A 15777-nucleotide genomic window follows, 5' to 3' on the forward strand; every position below is an offset into this window, starting at 1 on the left:
GGTAAAAAATGGCGCTGTAAGCAGTCAAAACGTGGTATAGTTACAGGAAATAGGCAGGAAAGATCACACACACGAGAACAATGATTCTGGCATGTTTATTAGGAACTATGGTTACAAGAACTGTTCAATATGGCCACCCAATTCAGCAACATGCTGCATTCGTAACACGGCATGATCGACAGTTGCTCGCAGCATGTCTGGTGAAATCTGAGCGACATGTCGTTGTATGCTAGCTTTCAGATCAGGCAGAGACCGGACATGTCCCTGATAGACACGATCTTTTAAATATCCCCACAGCCAGAAGTCACATGGATTAAGGTCGGGGGATCTGGAAGGCCAATCATCTGGAAACTGCCTAGAGATGATGCGGTCATTAGTGAAGGTTTCTCGCAGCAAATCTTTCACGTGGCGAGCGACATGTGGTGTTGCCCCATCTTGCATGAAAATGGTGGTGTGTTCACAGTTCCGTTCTTGCAAAGCTGGAATCACGTGTTGCACAAGGAGGTCTCTATAACGTGCAGATGTCACTGTACACCTAACAGGCCCTCGAGGTGTCATCTCCTCAAAGAAAAACGGACCAAGAATGAAGGAGCTAGTGAACCCACACCAAGCAGTCACGTAAACTGAGTGCAATGGTTGTTCCTGCACAACATGTGGACGAGTGGAACCCCATATGCGACAGTTCTGAGTATTCACTGTACCGACCAGAGTAAAATGCGCCTCGTCAGTCCACAGAATATTCCCCGGCCACATGTCATCCACTTCCATGCGTGCCAAAAACCGATGGGCAAACTCACGGCGTTGTGGAATATCTTGGGGTTTCAATTGGTGCACAATTTGAATCTTGTAGGGATACCAGTGTAAAATGCACCGCAATACCTTGCGAACTGTTGACCAGGGGAGTGACAATTCACGTGCCACAGCTCTAGCACTGGTTGCAGAAGTTGAGGCATGTGCTGCACGGTCAGCTACAGCTACAGCAACTTCGTCCACAACTTCCACGGGGATGGGCCGCCTTCCTCTCCCTGGTGCAACACCCAATTCACCTGTTTCCTCGAATTTCTTCATCATCTTCTTCAGCCCATTAATTGACATGGGCCCTCTTCTCAGCCCTTTCTGTTGGCGATATTTCCGCAGTGCAGCGTTACTATTGCTCCCATTCTGGTAAAACAACTTCACTAGCAGTGCACGGTCTTTCTTCGCAATAGCCATTGCTTTTTACACGGGAAAAATCAAACTTTTAATGTTCGGCGAACATTCACATCACTAAAGGAAAAAAAAAGCAACAAGCGTCACCAACAACAACCAGGGAGCTCACACAATGGTTAGGCAATGTCAAAGACTTTGACGTCAGAGTTACGGAAAATTCCACGTTTTGACTGCTTACAGCGCCATTTTTTACCCTGGTGGCGAGAATTGGAACTATTTTTTTTTTTTTTTTTCATAATTCGCGAGCGCATTGCTTCATTATCATATCTACGAAGTTTCAGACTGCTACTCTCATTACAGCCCGTGCTGTACCACTCTGAACACCGTCACTTTAATTATAACCACCTGGTATGTTTGGGATCATTATCTTGTTGAAAAATAAACCCATTACCAGGAGCGTATATTCTAGGCTACCTAGGCTATCGCCGAAGCCCATATTAAAATACAGGAAATAATAGACTAGCAAATTTAACCGATGCTTCACTCTCACGTAACGACCACGGGGGAGAGCGCTAGTGTAAGGTCGCCTTTATTTATCGCCAGGCTTCTTCGTCTGAGGGAAAAGTCTTTGAACCAGCAGGCGGTCCTTTCAAACCATGACGTATTTGTGCTGGCAGGGACGACCTTGGTGGTCCCTGATGCTGGCTTCCAAACCCAAGCGCTGGAGAGTGAAGACTTCTCTACATCTTGGCGATGTTGTAGTGTTGCCAACAATGGAAATACGAAATTCGCTAAATCGCTGGGGAAAAAATATATAGGCGGGGGTGCCAATGCAAATTATTCAAGCTAGGGGGATGCCTCATGAAAATTACATTACCTCCCCCCATCTCTCTATACCTTCGAGCATTGCCCGTCTCTCTTCCAGTTCCATGAATTTCGTCACATATAAGCATTATAAATCCGCCAAATTTAGTGATTTTCCCCTGAAGGTGGCACTCTGCTTCTCCATGAAATTCGACTGTGGTTGCAGCCGGTCGCAGCTATATGGGACATTCTGATGACGTCAGCCATGTTGCCATCCTGTTTACTTCTGTTTCAAGCAAACCCCCTCCCACCTTACCCCCCTGTCAAAATGTCAAAACCTTCGCCCTCGCGGTGGGGGTTTTGGCCCGAGTCATCCCAATGAAATACGTTTGGCAACATAAACAATCCATGTTGTCATAGCAACCATTCACGCACGTGTTTTCAACCACGCGGGTCGGTGGTGGTTTCCGCAAAAGGAAGGGATATATGGTCAAATTTGTTGTGTCCGAGATCCGAGTTCTTTGTGTCGCCCGCGTATCGTGTTCATGGATGGGAATCCTTTTGTTGTGTTTTTGTTCCGTGAGCGTGTGAAAATGGATTTAATCACCGAACTTGTCTCCAAGACGCCAATCTCACGGCTTCCTTACGAGGATATGATGCAAATAATAGAGACAGGTAGGCCTCTTCCACCTCTTCCGGACCTTACAGTCGTGCAGAAAGACAAAAATAAGGTATATATTAGGCGTTTTCACGAGACCAGCTACCAAAAATATCTTTGGTTGACTGGGTCGAGTGCACTTAATAAGTCGTATTGCTGGGCATGTTTGCTTTTTTCTACCGACTAAAGTCCTTAGAATACAACAGGATTTAGTAATTTAAACTATTTGGTAACTGCTTGCGATAAACACCAAAAATCACTTAGTCATATACGTGCGTTCAGTAACTTACAGACATTCGGTTCTCAAAGAATTGATCATTCCTTGAATTTGCAAGAGAAGATTGCCGACAATTTGCATAATGAAAAAGTGAAGGAAAACAGAATTATTATAAGAAGATTAATTGATGCAATAGCATTTCTGGGGAAGCAAGAATGTGCATTTAGGGGCCACAATGAGCAACACAGGGACAAGCGCGGCTTAGCAATTTAGCTATAATGTCTATTGAGAAAGGGGTTCTAATCAACATCAGAAATTCATGTGAGGACACATTCTTCGATAAAGTGACAAAAAAATTCACGGAAAAGGAGAGAAGAATGGAGTTTACCTTCAAGTAAGGTAAGAAGTTAATTATTATTTCATACTCGCATGTAGGTCCTACATATTGCATGTTATAGAACGCTCCTCTTTATAAATAAGCATGAAATAGTTTATGTCCATTGCCTACTATTGTTGTTTTTAATGGCAAGATATCGATGTAAACAAAAAAAATCCAAAATGAATGAGGAAGAGCCCCCCCCCCCCTCTTTTTTGCCGGACACATTTTCATTTAAAATTCAAACACTACTATATTTGGAGATAGCCCAGATCTTGGTCTCAGCATACGCCACTGCCCATTACAAACAAGGCGACGACCAGAAGGGATGGCATGGTGCACCAATATCTGATGATACCCTTCTTTTACCAATGTTCCCTGAATTTTATGAAGGTTCCCCATCTGGTTTCCGGCAAAACATCCCCACACCATTACACTTCCCCCCCCCCATTTTTCACTGTGGGAACAAGACACTCTTCTTTCATTCTCTCACCGACCTTTCGACGCACAAAGGTTCGCCTATTGCTGCCAAATAATTCATATTTGGATTCGTCGGTCCAGAGTACCCGTTCCCAGTTATCCACAGTCCAAACTTGGTGCGTTTTAGCCCAGGCCAATCGTTTCGTCTTGTTTACACGTCGTAACAATGGCTTTCTAGCAGCTACTCTGCCATGCAGCCCTTCTTCACACAACCTATTCTTCACCGTTGACACAGACACAGGCGTCACTCTGCTGTTATTCAGGGAAGCAGCGATGACTGGTGCTGTTAGGCACCTGTTCCATTTGCTAGTTACTGTAATATATCTATCGTCAGCTGCAGACGTTACACGAGCTCTTCCACTACGTGCACGGTCAGCATGACTGTTGGTTTTACGGTAACTGTCCAATGCACAATGAACACCAGTCTTGGAAATATTTAGTTTTCTTGCTATTTCGCGTTCCGAATAACCTTAATTTTTCAGTGCACATATCACAGCATGCTTTTCAACCAAAATCGCCTGTTCCCCACGATGACGTGCCATTTCACTCAGCTTCACTTACCTTGCACACCTCACACACAATAATGGGCTCACAATGTCGCCTGCATGAACAGCAACTGACCCTGAGCCACTGATAAGGATGCGCATGAGACTGGCTACCGTACTGACCGGTTTCACGTACACAGCTGCAATGTTGCCAGCTTCAGCAACGTTTTTGTCACTTTCCATTTTGTAAACCACATGCTACATATTCGGAAAAAAAATGGTTTAGCGTCTTGCGAGGTTCAAACTAGACTACATTGTATTTACCATGTGTATCATCGTCACGTCTTTCTTGGACAGGAACCGTTGGTTCCATACAACACTCCATACTGATTTTTTGGCCGTTTTTCGTGGTGGTCTTAAACTTTTTGTCGGTAGTGTACATAAACCCACATATGGAAAAAAAAATAGTAACTACAGGGAATCCAAAAAGTCATGCAACCGAGATTTTCACCATACGTAACTTTTGTACAAAAAGCGATGCAGACATGATTCTTATATTGGGTATTAACCCCTTCCCTGCAGCAATGTTGAAGAGAAGTGTGACCAAAAAAACAATCGTCAAATTATAGATGCAACCGCATATTCGTGTCATTGTAAATACGAGGGTTGCTACTTATGTATCTGGAACTGACAACACTAATGTTGCTAGGTAACATCTAATATATCCATCGTAAAGTTGGACATTTCTATGGTATATGTACCCAGAACGTTGTGCTTACGAATGCTATTTATGTTTGTTACAGGGACCTGAAAATTTCATCAAAGGTCAACAATGGAATTAACTCGAGAACATTTTCGAGCAATGATTTTCTACGACTTTCGACATAGATTATCTCAACAGTGCATCGATTAACTCACTTCGATTTTTGGCGATGAAGCACCATCTAAAAACACTGTATGTATATCATTGGTTTAGTGAATTCAATCGTGGCCATCGTTCGCTCATAGACGAATCTAAAGAAGGCGGTCCAAAATCGGTTGTTGTGCCAGAAAACATTGATGCTGTGCGAGAACTGATAATGCAAGATCGTCATGTGACATATAGTGAGATTGAGGCATCCTTGGACATTAGTATGACTAGGATACATAATATATTGCATGAACATTTAGCTGTGAAGAAGATGTGTTCACGTTGGATCCTGCACAATTTGACAATCACTCAAAAAAAGGCTTGTGTCAATTGGTGCAAACAAATACTCACAAAATACAATCGTGGTGCTTCAAAAGCCGTGTATAACATCTACACAGGTGACGAATCTTGGATCTATGCATATGAGCCTGAAACCAAACAGCAGTCGATGGTGTGGGTGTTCCAAGATGAGCCAAACCCAACAAAAGTTGTTTGTGCAAGAAGCACTTCAAAGCAAATGGTCGCTGTTTTTTTGGGGGAAATGTGGCTACAGAGCTTCTAGAGAATCGTCGAACCGTCAATTCTGAATGGTACACAACCATTTGTTTGCCAGAAGTCTTTGGGGAAATCAGAAAAAACAACCAGTGATGCAAGATCATTCTTCACCATGACAATGAGAGTTCTCACACATTGGTCCAAACAACTCAGTATTTGACCGGTGAAAACATTGAATTGATGGGTCATCCGCCGTATAGCCCTGATTTAGCACCCAATGATTTATTTTTGTTCCCGTACATGAAGAATAAGCTACGTGGTCAACAATTTTCGACACCAGAAGAAGCGATTGATGCGTTCAAAATGCATGTTTTCGAGATACCTCAATCACGGAATGGACAAAGTGCTATGAGAATTGGTTCAAACGTATGCAAAAGTGCATCGATCATCATATTTTGGAAAACAATAAAACCATTTTCAATTATATATATATATTTTTGTTTGTTATTCCGGATACATAAATAGCAACCCTCGTATTGCAAAAACTAACTATAAAAAGACCTGCCGCAAAATGTAGGTTTGGAAACAATCCATATGTAGACTCTGCCACAAATAAACATTACATATTAAATAAAGTCAAAGGTAAGGGCCTTGAAGGCACATTTAGGGTATGTAAGGGTAGGGCCTTACACCTGCACTACATATTCTCGATCTTGGACATTTTGGAGGTGATGTGATCTGCACCATGCTCCGGCTGCCTTTACCTCCAGGGTTGTTCTCAGGTACACAATTGATTTGAGGCTGTGTCAGCCCAAGAGCCGTTTTATGCAGGGACCGGTAAAATTCTGACCTGAGAACATCCACCCCAGGAATTGAACCTGGGTCTCCTGCATTGCAGTCAGACACCCTACCAACTGCGACAGTACACCTCTAATTCCATATTGCAAAATAATATTTTTCAGGAACTGACAACGCATCAACAATGGATTTTTGATTGCCAATAGCCCACATAGACTAATAATAGCACGAAAAATTGGTGTCTGTAAAAATGACTTGCCAGAATACAAGAACCGTTAATTTTGAAATACTGTCTATATATAGACACTCCGCAAAAAAGGCCCAATTTTAGAGTCTATATATAGCTCTGCCACAGTTAATGGGTTAATATTGCTCATTTGGATATTTTTAAACCTTAAACTAGAAATCATGCTGCGTAACATTCAGTATGGGGAAAAGGTACTAAGATGTAAAACTTTTTTGAACAAAGCGAAAATAAACATGGATAAAAGACAACTGTGAAATCACTTGGAAAAATTTCAATGTGTATCGATGGTCTCTGTACATAATTTTTCAATCATTAGAGACAATTTACGGGGTTCATTATGGCATATTCATAAAGGAGCTTATATATATTTTCAATTATGAGATGTACTGGCAACATTGGTCATGTCACAAGGTAGTATCAGGTGTGCCCGACATCTGGCTACGTTATTGAATCAATGTCCAAATGAAAGAAAAGATTTGAAATTTATTGTACAGAAAACCAACCTGCCTATTTTTTTGTACGATAAACTTCAATTTTTTTCTTTCATCCGAACACTGATTGACTATCATAGGCAGATATCAGGCACACCTGGCACTGCCCTCTGACATGACCGATCTTGCCAGTACACCTCGTACTTTTTTTAAAAAAACATACTTTTTTATGAGTGTGCCATAATTAACCCCATAAATTGTCTGTAATGTGTACAATGTGTACGAACTTATCGTTCTTTTATTAGTAAATATCTACAGAGATCATCAATACACAACAAAAATCTTTGCTAGTGACTCCACAACTGTATTTTAGCCATGCTTGTTTTCACTTCATACAAAACCTTTTTTATTGAAGATTAGGCACATACAGGAGATGTACTACGTAGAAAGTTTTCAGCGAAAAATGCAGGCTTGACCAGTACTCAAACCCGGATCTCTGCCATACCGTGCCATTGTAGGCCAGGCTGGCTCAGTAGCTCAGTGCAAAATGGCACAGTATGCCAGAGACCCGGGTTCGAATCCTAGTCAAGCCTGCATTTTTCACTGAAAAATTCCTACGTAAAAGCTTTTTTTACACCTTAGTAACTGTTCTTCCATACTGAACGTTCATTTACAGCACGATTTTCTGGTTTGTTTAAAGTATATCCACATGGACAAAGTTAATACCCAGTGGAAAATTCATGTTTCTATCACTACATACATTCAGTCTCGGTTGCACGACTTTTTGGACACCCTGTAGAAGAAATGGCAAATATGTGTATTTTGGCTGCTACACCATGTGAAATTATTTACTTAATTAAAAAATATGACATTACGAAACTCTAAACACTTAACTAACACTGCAAGTGAAATTGGTTAGCTGAAATTAGTAAGAAGCCAAAACAAGCCAAAATGTCAGTTTTTTCTCCAAAAAAGCCAGCTTTTAATAGAAAAAAACATCCATTCAAAAAAGCCAGTTCTTTTGCACTGTAGTAGGCACCGATATCAGGTTTTAAATAAATATTTACATCTTGGAAATTATGACTGCTAGAGTTATAAATTATACCTCGTTTTCTTCACTGCAAAATCTAATTTTCATTTATCAAGTAGAAGAAGAATAAGACAAAAGTAAAAAAGAAACTTTTTCAATGATAATTCAACCCCATAGAAGTGTTGTGTGACATTTTTGTGGTTCCCCTAGAACAGCCAGAATGCCAGAAAGTATCGGTGAATAAATTCCAAGCAATACTTTCCGATACCAATACTATTAGTATCTGCTGATACCGATACCTTTGCATCTGCATCAGCTGAGCCTTATTTATTTTTTCTCATTTTATGATGCTTCTTCAGCCACTTTTGGCTAACCACGACAATGAGGACAAACAATTCTTTTCACCGAGTTTTGCACTTTTTGCCCAGAGAGGCTAATTGGGGCTGAATCTGCAGTTTAAAGTGAGATCTGAACCTATGCCAGCAGTAGGTTCAAATCGTGTGATTTCATAAACTGGATGAAGGGATATGCACAAACAACCAGACAGGGACTCAACCACAGAACCTTGAGCAATAAGATCAGGACTCAACATGCTTGGCCAGTAAGATGGATATGCATTAACTGATTGATAGATTTAATTTATTTTACACCACTATTCTACCTAATTGTGACAATGAGGATGAATGACAATAAGATGAGATCGCTGAAGGTACAGTCGCAAACATATAGGGATGACACAACACGAGACCCACACAGAATTATACTGGCTGTGAGGCCAGAGCCTCGCTAGGCCTCACTAGTCTGCAAAATGCAGTCCAAATGCAAAGGGACATTTGAATATATATTAAGTATCTGCAGCCAACTGATAGTTTAATTCTTTACTACGAATATTAATGAGATATACGAGGTGTGGCTAGAAAAAAACCGGATTGATGTTGCTGTCGACAAATGGCAAGCACATCAAGGTCAAGCGGTGCATGAGTGTATAACGTGATATCCTGCCTATCGACTGTGTGATTTCCCAGGGTGCGCGACAATCAGTTCTGCTGTAGCTTGTGGACGAAGTGAACCGTACATCTGTGCTCCGGCGGGAAAATGTTAAGTGTGAAAGTGGAACAGCGTATCAATGTGAAGTTTCTTATGAAACTCTGAAAATCCGCAGAAACTTATGGTTTGTTGAAAGAAGTGTACGGAGATGAGTGTTTATCACGCACGCGGGTGTTTGAGTGGTTTCAAAGCTGTAAAGGTGGACGAGAAGTGATTGTGGAAGACTCGCATCCTGGACAACCTTGCACGTCAAAAACGGAATCAAACATTGCATATGTCGTTGAATTGATTCGAAAAGATCGTCGCTTGAGTATTCGAGCTATTGCAAAAAACTAACATTATTACATTACGGTGCTGACGACCCTTCGTGAGCGAGTAAGAAGTTGACGACCTGATTTGTGGAAAAGCAAGTCATGAATTCATCATCAGTACAATGCTCCTGCCCACGCGGCATTGTCAGTCAAGGCTTTTTTGGGCAAGCATGGGATCCCAGTGTTAGAACATCCACCTTATTTGCCGGATCTCGCTCCATGAGACTTTTTTTTATTCCCAAAGGTTAAATCAGCACTGAAAGGAACTAGATTTACGACCATAGAATCTGTGAAAACAAAAGCGATGGAGGTCATGAACATGGTTTCAGAAAATGATTTCCAGTACTGCTTCCAGCAATGGAAAATTCGTATGGAGTAGTGTATCGATAGTTCAGGGGAGTACTTTTAAGGGGATAATGATCGTATTGTACAAAATAACCAATAAAAGATTTTGTAGCAACAGTCTGGTTTTTTCCTAGCCACACCTCGTATATCAGTTGAAGAAAATAAATTATTTCTCACCTCACAAATGTCATTTACAGGAATGACCTTGTATATCCGATTGAAACAAGGGGTGCAATACGGATTTCCAAAGTGATCGAACGTCTGGCAAGGAAGATTGTTGTTAGGGACGTCGGAAAAGCACTCCTCCACCCACTTTTGAAGCGTGTTGAGGTCCTCGCAGGCTTGGACGGCAACCGTCATGTAGTGCGACGAGTAGTGGCGTTCCCTGAACTCGTGAAGGCGCTTATAGAGCTCTTGCTGCTGTATGTCTTCCTGCAGAGTCTTTGCGTTGCCCCACATGAACCTGTTGAGCGGGTGACCCACCTGTGCCAGACTGCACAGCAGCTGCTCCTTCTTAAAGGCATCGGACGGTAGAGCCATCTGATATTCTGTTCAAAGAGAAAGAATTAACTTCGTTCAATCCTTCTTGAAGGTTACAACATAGCTGAGGTTGCACCTTCATAAAATACAATGAGTCTGCTTTTAATTGATTTTAATTGTCCAACAGGTATTCATTGATTTTAAGAAAGCATATGATTCAGTTAAAAGAGATAAATTATATATAATATGTTAGTCGAGTTTGGAATACCCAAGAAGCTTGTTAATATGATAAAGTATGCAATAAGGAAACAAAGTAAAATTCGTGTGGGTATTAATATGTCTGACAAATTTACAATTCATGATTTTTTAACACAGGGAGATGAATTGTCTCCATTGCTCTTTAATTTTACCTTAGAATATGCTGCAAAGAAGGTAAAAGAGACTAATGAAGGACTAAAATTAAACAGTCTGACTCAGTTGTTAGCACACGCAGATGATGCAGACTTACTAGGGGATGATATAAATACATTCAAGAATAATACTAAAATATTTTTAAATGCAGCTGCAGCCATAAACCTTTGGGTTTACGACGGTTAGTGAGTGCGTTAGTTAGTCTTTTTAATTCAAACTCTAAGGCAACATAAAAAAAAAAAAGTTCAAATTAAAGATAATTTCAAGGGGAATAAACTTCTGTTCAAAAACCGGGTAATTCGAATTATCAAAGTTTGAATTAAAAAGAGTCCACTCTATATCATTCTATTCCCTTGCCATTTCCTCTGTTCACGTACATTGTTATTAAGACTGAGCAGATACTGATATATTGGTTTCGGAAACGATCGTTTGGATGTCATTTAGTGACACCAGTACACACTCTTCTAACGTTTTGAATGTCTGCGGGTCCACAAAAATGCTTCATGCAGTAATTATCCTGGAAGTTGTGCAAAATCTTAAGTTTCCATTGATTTTGCGCTAATATTATGTTTAAAAAAAACTGTATTATACGATTACATTTATATATTATCTTAGTACGGTTACATTTAAGCTGTACAATATTCCATTTAGTTCATTATTAATACAAGTAATAGGTTGATGTTCTATATAGTAAAAATGCCTATACAATAAAAATATGTCTAAATAAAAGGAGATGATTGAAAATGTTTACATGACTTGTAGAATATTCGATGGTATTATACATAGCATATATATTGAAAAGAAATCGGAAGTTAAGGATGTGTGTGTGTGTGGATATGGAATTGCCTTTTCGCGAAAAGAGATTAAAATTTTAATTAATTATATGTAGAGATATGGGGAGGGAGCACTGAAAACAATATAGACTGTGAGCTACAAGTTTATAGACATGTGAACGTAGAAGATGGCAGAAGTGCGCTTTGCTGGTACAGAGTTTGACCTTCGTCGGGAGTGAATTCCAGATTACCTACCGCTGCTAGGTACGAGAAGGACTTCTGGCCAAATCTGCTTTGGTTAGGTTTGGGGATTACTAGGTCTCTATGCAAGGATGATCTGGTGTAATGGGCACTGACCTCAGAGCGGTGCTGTGCTTAAGCCTATTATCCAGGTATTTTAATATTCTAGTATAATTTTTTAATATTTTAAAACAAAATCTCTGGTCAATTTATGCTTATAATTGTAGTGGAATATTCACCCACTGATATTATTCAATGTTTAGAACAACTTGTTAGGTGTTGCAATTTTCAAGTATTGGTACTTATGGGAATCAGTACGACTATCGGTTTAAAGTGGTATTGGCTCAGCTCTAATTGTTAAGAATCACTTTACACTAGGAATAGACAAATATGAAATATTTACTGATACAGGTAAAGTATCGAAGTAAAATTGACTTATACTGATAACCAATATTCTACTTCAAATTGCACAAAAAGGACACTAATGGTTCATTACTCTCCTGGTGACTACAATAGGTTTCAGCTTTGAGAAAGTAACTACATAACTATGTTTTGGATAGTGTAGGTATGCTGTGCACTAGAATACTGCATTTGACCACTTTCGCTCGAAAATACTCGAGTGAATTTCTGACGCTCGAATACATAGATAGCAAATATCATTTCAATGGGACAATTATTGTACAGATATATGTGTAAAAATTAATCCTGGTAGTTTCAGCCCATAATCATGTATTCATTTTCATATATTGCTATGTATTGGTAAGATAAACAAAAATATGTTAAGAGTATTAAATTTAGTCTACTTACGTAAAAAAAAAAAGTAAAGTGCTCCCCTGTGCTTAGCACTATGCCATGAAGGCGTATAGGGGGTGTGGGGGTAACGCCCCACACTTTCTTGATCCGGTCATGAGTGGGGGTGATGTGATCAGCATCACGCCCCTGACCGCCTTTACCCCCCCAGGGTTTCCCCCAGGTACCCATGTCATTCGACACTGGGTGGCCGGCAGGGCCGCTTCCTTGCCAAGATGAAGTGTGCGAGTAGCTGGTGCCACGCAAGGAAGTTGTGGGGTACTTTCTCTCCTAAGAGTGGTGCGAGCAGCTAGCGCCACGCTACAGAGTTGTGGGATACTTCCTCTCCTACCCCAGAACTCTGTAGTGTGCGGCAGGCAAGGAACTAGGGCTTTCAATGGCCACTCAAGCATACCGTGTTGGTGATTTTAACATGTTTTTACGTGAGTTTTAAGGGTTTTTAACAAAGATAATTTTAAATTTGTATGTGTCGAGCATATAGAATTAGGTCAACCAGGAAGTTTGATTGGAGATGATCAAATCTACAATGTAATTGTACATGAAGTGTTTTTAACCCCAACCTTTTACCTAGTATCCTCGTATGACACTTCTCCGACGTGGCTTGATGTTCCAAGCCTAAAATATGACCACCTGAAGAAGGAAGCAGTAAATCTTCCGAAACGTAGTTTACAACGAATATATACTCATTTATGTAAGTAGACAAAATTTAATACTCTTAACGTATTTTTGTTTATACATAGTGAGTAATATGCACATAACCAATATGCTATTAGTAAGATAGACTAAATTACATTTTAACATGGAGACGACGACTATGTTTACTTTAGTTTCAATTTCACTGGGTTTTTCACTTCACGATCCATGCTTGAAGGCCCACTACCACAGACAAATTACGGTTATACGGGAACAAATGTATAGTGATCGTTTGCCTGTTTGAGCATTATTCGCTCGAGCAAAGAAACAGTCAATTCTGTAAGCCATCTAGTGTCATCCGCGAGAACTATTAGTCGATCGAGCAAAAAGGCCTCTATGTAGCACTCTACTGTGCACACATTGCTCACAGAATAAAAGTATGTGTATATTAATGAAGAAGTTTGGACATACTTTACAGGGGCATACAAATTATGTGTTTATAAACGACAAAGATTTGCACTAAATTACAGGCTGTTTTATATATATATCAAACAGTAAAATTACTGGTAATAAGCAACTGCGAAAAGAATCTTAAAAATAAATGCAATCTTTCATATGAAGTCACATTACAAGCAGTATTTGTTGCTTGTCGCTTACTTATCACTTGGCCATTTTCTCAATAGTGCATGCATTATGTCACCTAAGTCTGTTGGTTATGTTTTATCCACAGACTGAAGGGACCTGTGTCACTTACCACTTCGCTGTAAAACCCAAAAGCTCTGTATCACTTCTTGCTTGTCAATGGACCATATTAGTGGTGATGTCACAACAGACAACAGCTGGATTTCAGTCCAAAAAAATCTGACGTGTTTTCTACTATTCAAAAGCATTGAAATTTCCATTGGAAGAGGTAGTTTCAATGATTGTGACAGCAATTATGAAACAAACTTTTGATGTGTATCGTACATCAATGTAAAGAAGAGATTTCGGAGAATACGTATCAAAAAAACACATACCTTGGAGAGAATAAGGTAAAGAATAACAGGATTTGATCGATTGATTTGGTGTTTTTAAGTCCACTTTATGCACAGTAAGGCTAATTGGGACTGGACCTACAGTTTAAAGTGGGATCCAAACCTCTATGTGCCTCCACCGGGTATCGAACCCGGGACCCCTTCATTACTAACACTGTGCCATCAGGGAGGACCAAAGAATAACACAAGTAAGAATTTTTCAAGCAAATCTAGACATTCCAATAGCCGAAGCCACCATTAGGAGTATTCCCTTAACTTGACTTCCTACTCCACTTATTCTTTACATTCGCATCTGTAAGGTATGTGTTATATATAGACATATTCTCCAAAATCTCATCTTTCCATTGATGTACGATCGCATCACAATTTTGTTTCATAACTGCAGTCACAATCATTAAAGCTAAACCTTTGAATGGGAAATTCAGTGTTTTTCAATAGGCTAAAACCATGTGACTGCTTTGTTTGGACTCAAGCTTGGAGCATGTCACACTAACAGTCTGAAAGCTCCCATATGGTTACAAAGGAGAAGTGTAATACATATTTATAAATATTTTGAACAACTTCAAATTGCAACAATGCACAAGAATCAATAAGACTTTTGACTGTAACCATTCACCTCATTTGAACAGTTTAATTTACATGTGTTGTACAAATATTACTCTTCATACACTCCATTATGCATAAACTTCTGTGTTACCCACCGCTGTCCACAGCCTCAATCTCCCTGGATATGGCATCCTCCTTCATGAGAGGGGCTATGAAGAATTGAGCGAATCTGTCCAAGCCCTGCCTGAAGTACTTCTCCTGGATGTCGAAGTAAAAGGTGGTGTACTCACAGCCTGTTGAAGCATTGTCCGAGCCACCTTTTCTCTGAAAAGAAACAATAAAACAACTAAGCAATAAGTTTATTCACTTCAGATCCTGTAGCTCTTTTATGGAAGTAACAGTACCAAATTACAATTATGCTAAAGAGGAACTTACATGCAGCCTTAATTCAAGTCATACATGGAACTTTTCACAACCACTTATCTTCTTCCTTAAGAACATGAGGAACAGTTTGTGTCCAGCCAGACGCAAGGACCCTAAAGTGCTCCTCATCCACAGACTTTTCCCTATGGCGAGCTGGAGAAATACGAGGTCTGTGCACTGGAGGGTTGTAGCAGAAAGAAAACTTAGCATTATGTTTATGGGAGTATTATTTTACTTGTTCTCTTTGGGATATCAAACTTCCGATGGTGTAGAAAAATACAGGGACGGAAAGAGGACAGGTTGAAGATTTTGTTTGTGTTAGGAAAAGTCGAAACTTCCATTTGATTAGCTGTAACTTGACGTTACCTCTCCATAAGGCAAATATGGGATCCTGCAAATATGTATTCATTATATTTTACACAGATCATACCTGGCTTAATAATAGGCTTACCATACGTCTGGGATTAGCCCGGACAGTCCTGGTTTTTTAGTGCTGTCCGGGGTGATGTCCGGGATTGCAAAATGTCCGGGGTTTTGAGAATCTGAACGTGAAAAGAGCTACCAGTATTGCATATTCACGACCAGAATTTATGACCGGCAAGGATCGATTGATTATGAGGATCGATTATACCTTTTCTTTCTTT

General features: G+C 40.0%; 1 protein-coding gene across 1 annotated transcript in view; it reads right to left on the reverse strand.

Annotated features, from left to right (window-relative positions):
• LOC145979479 (nardilysin-like) overlaps positions 1–15777 on the reverse strand; it is a 101913-nt gene that overhangs the window by 75752 nt on the left and 10384 nt on the right. Inside the window, exons 5-6 of the mRNA XM_083112398.1 lie at positions 14866–15034; positions 9961–10331 (exon numbers count right to left, since the gene is read on the reverse strand). Coding sequence (XP_082968524.1) covers positions 9961–10331; positions 14866–15034 — 540 coding nt within the window. The remainder of the gene's footprint in view (positions 1–9960; positions 10332–14865; positions 15035–15777) is intronic.

This window comes from Lepisma saccharinum, chromosome 26 (genome assembly GCF_977018435.1).
Source record: "Lepisma saccharinum chromosome 26, izLepSacc3.1, whole genome shotgun sequence".
Lineage (NCBI taxonomy): Eukaryota > Metazoa > Arthropoda > Insecta > Zygentoma > Lepismatidae > Lepisma > Lepisma saccharinum.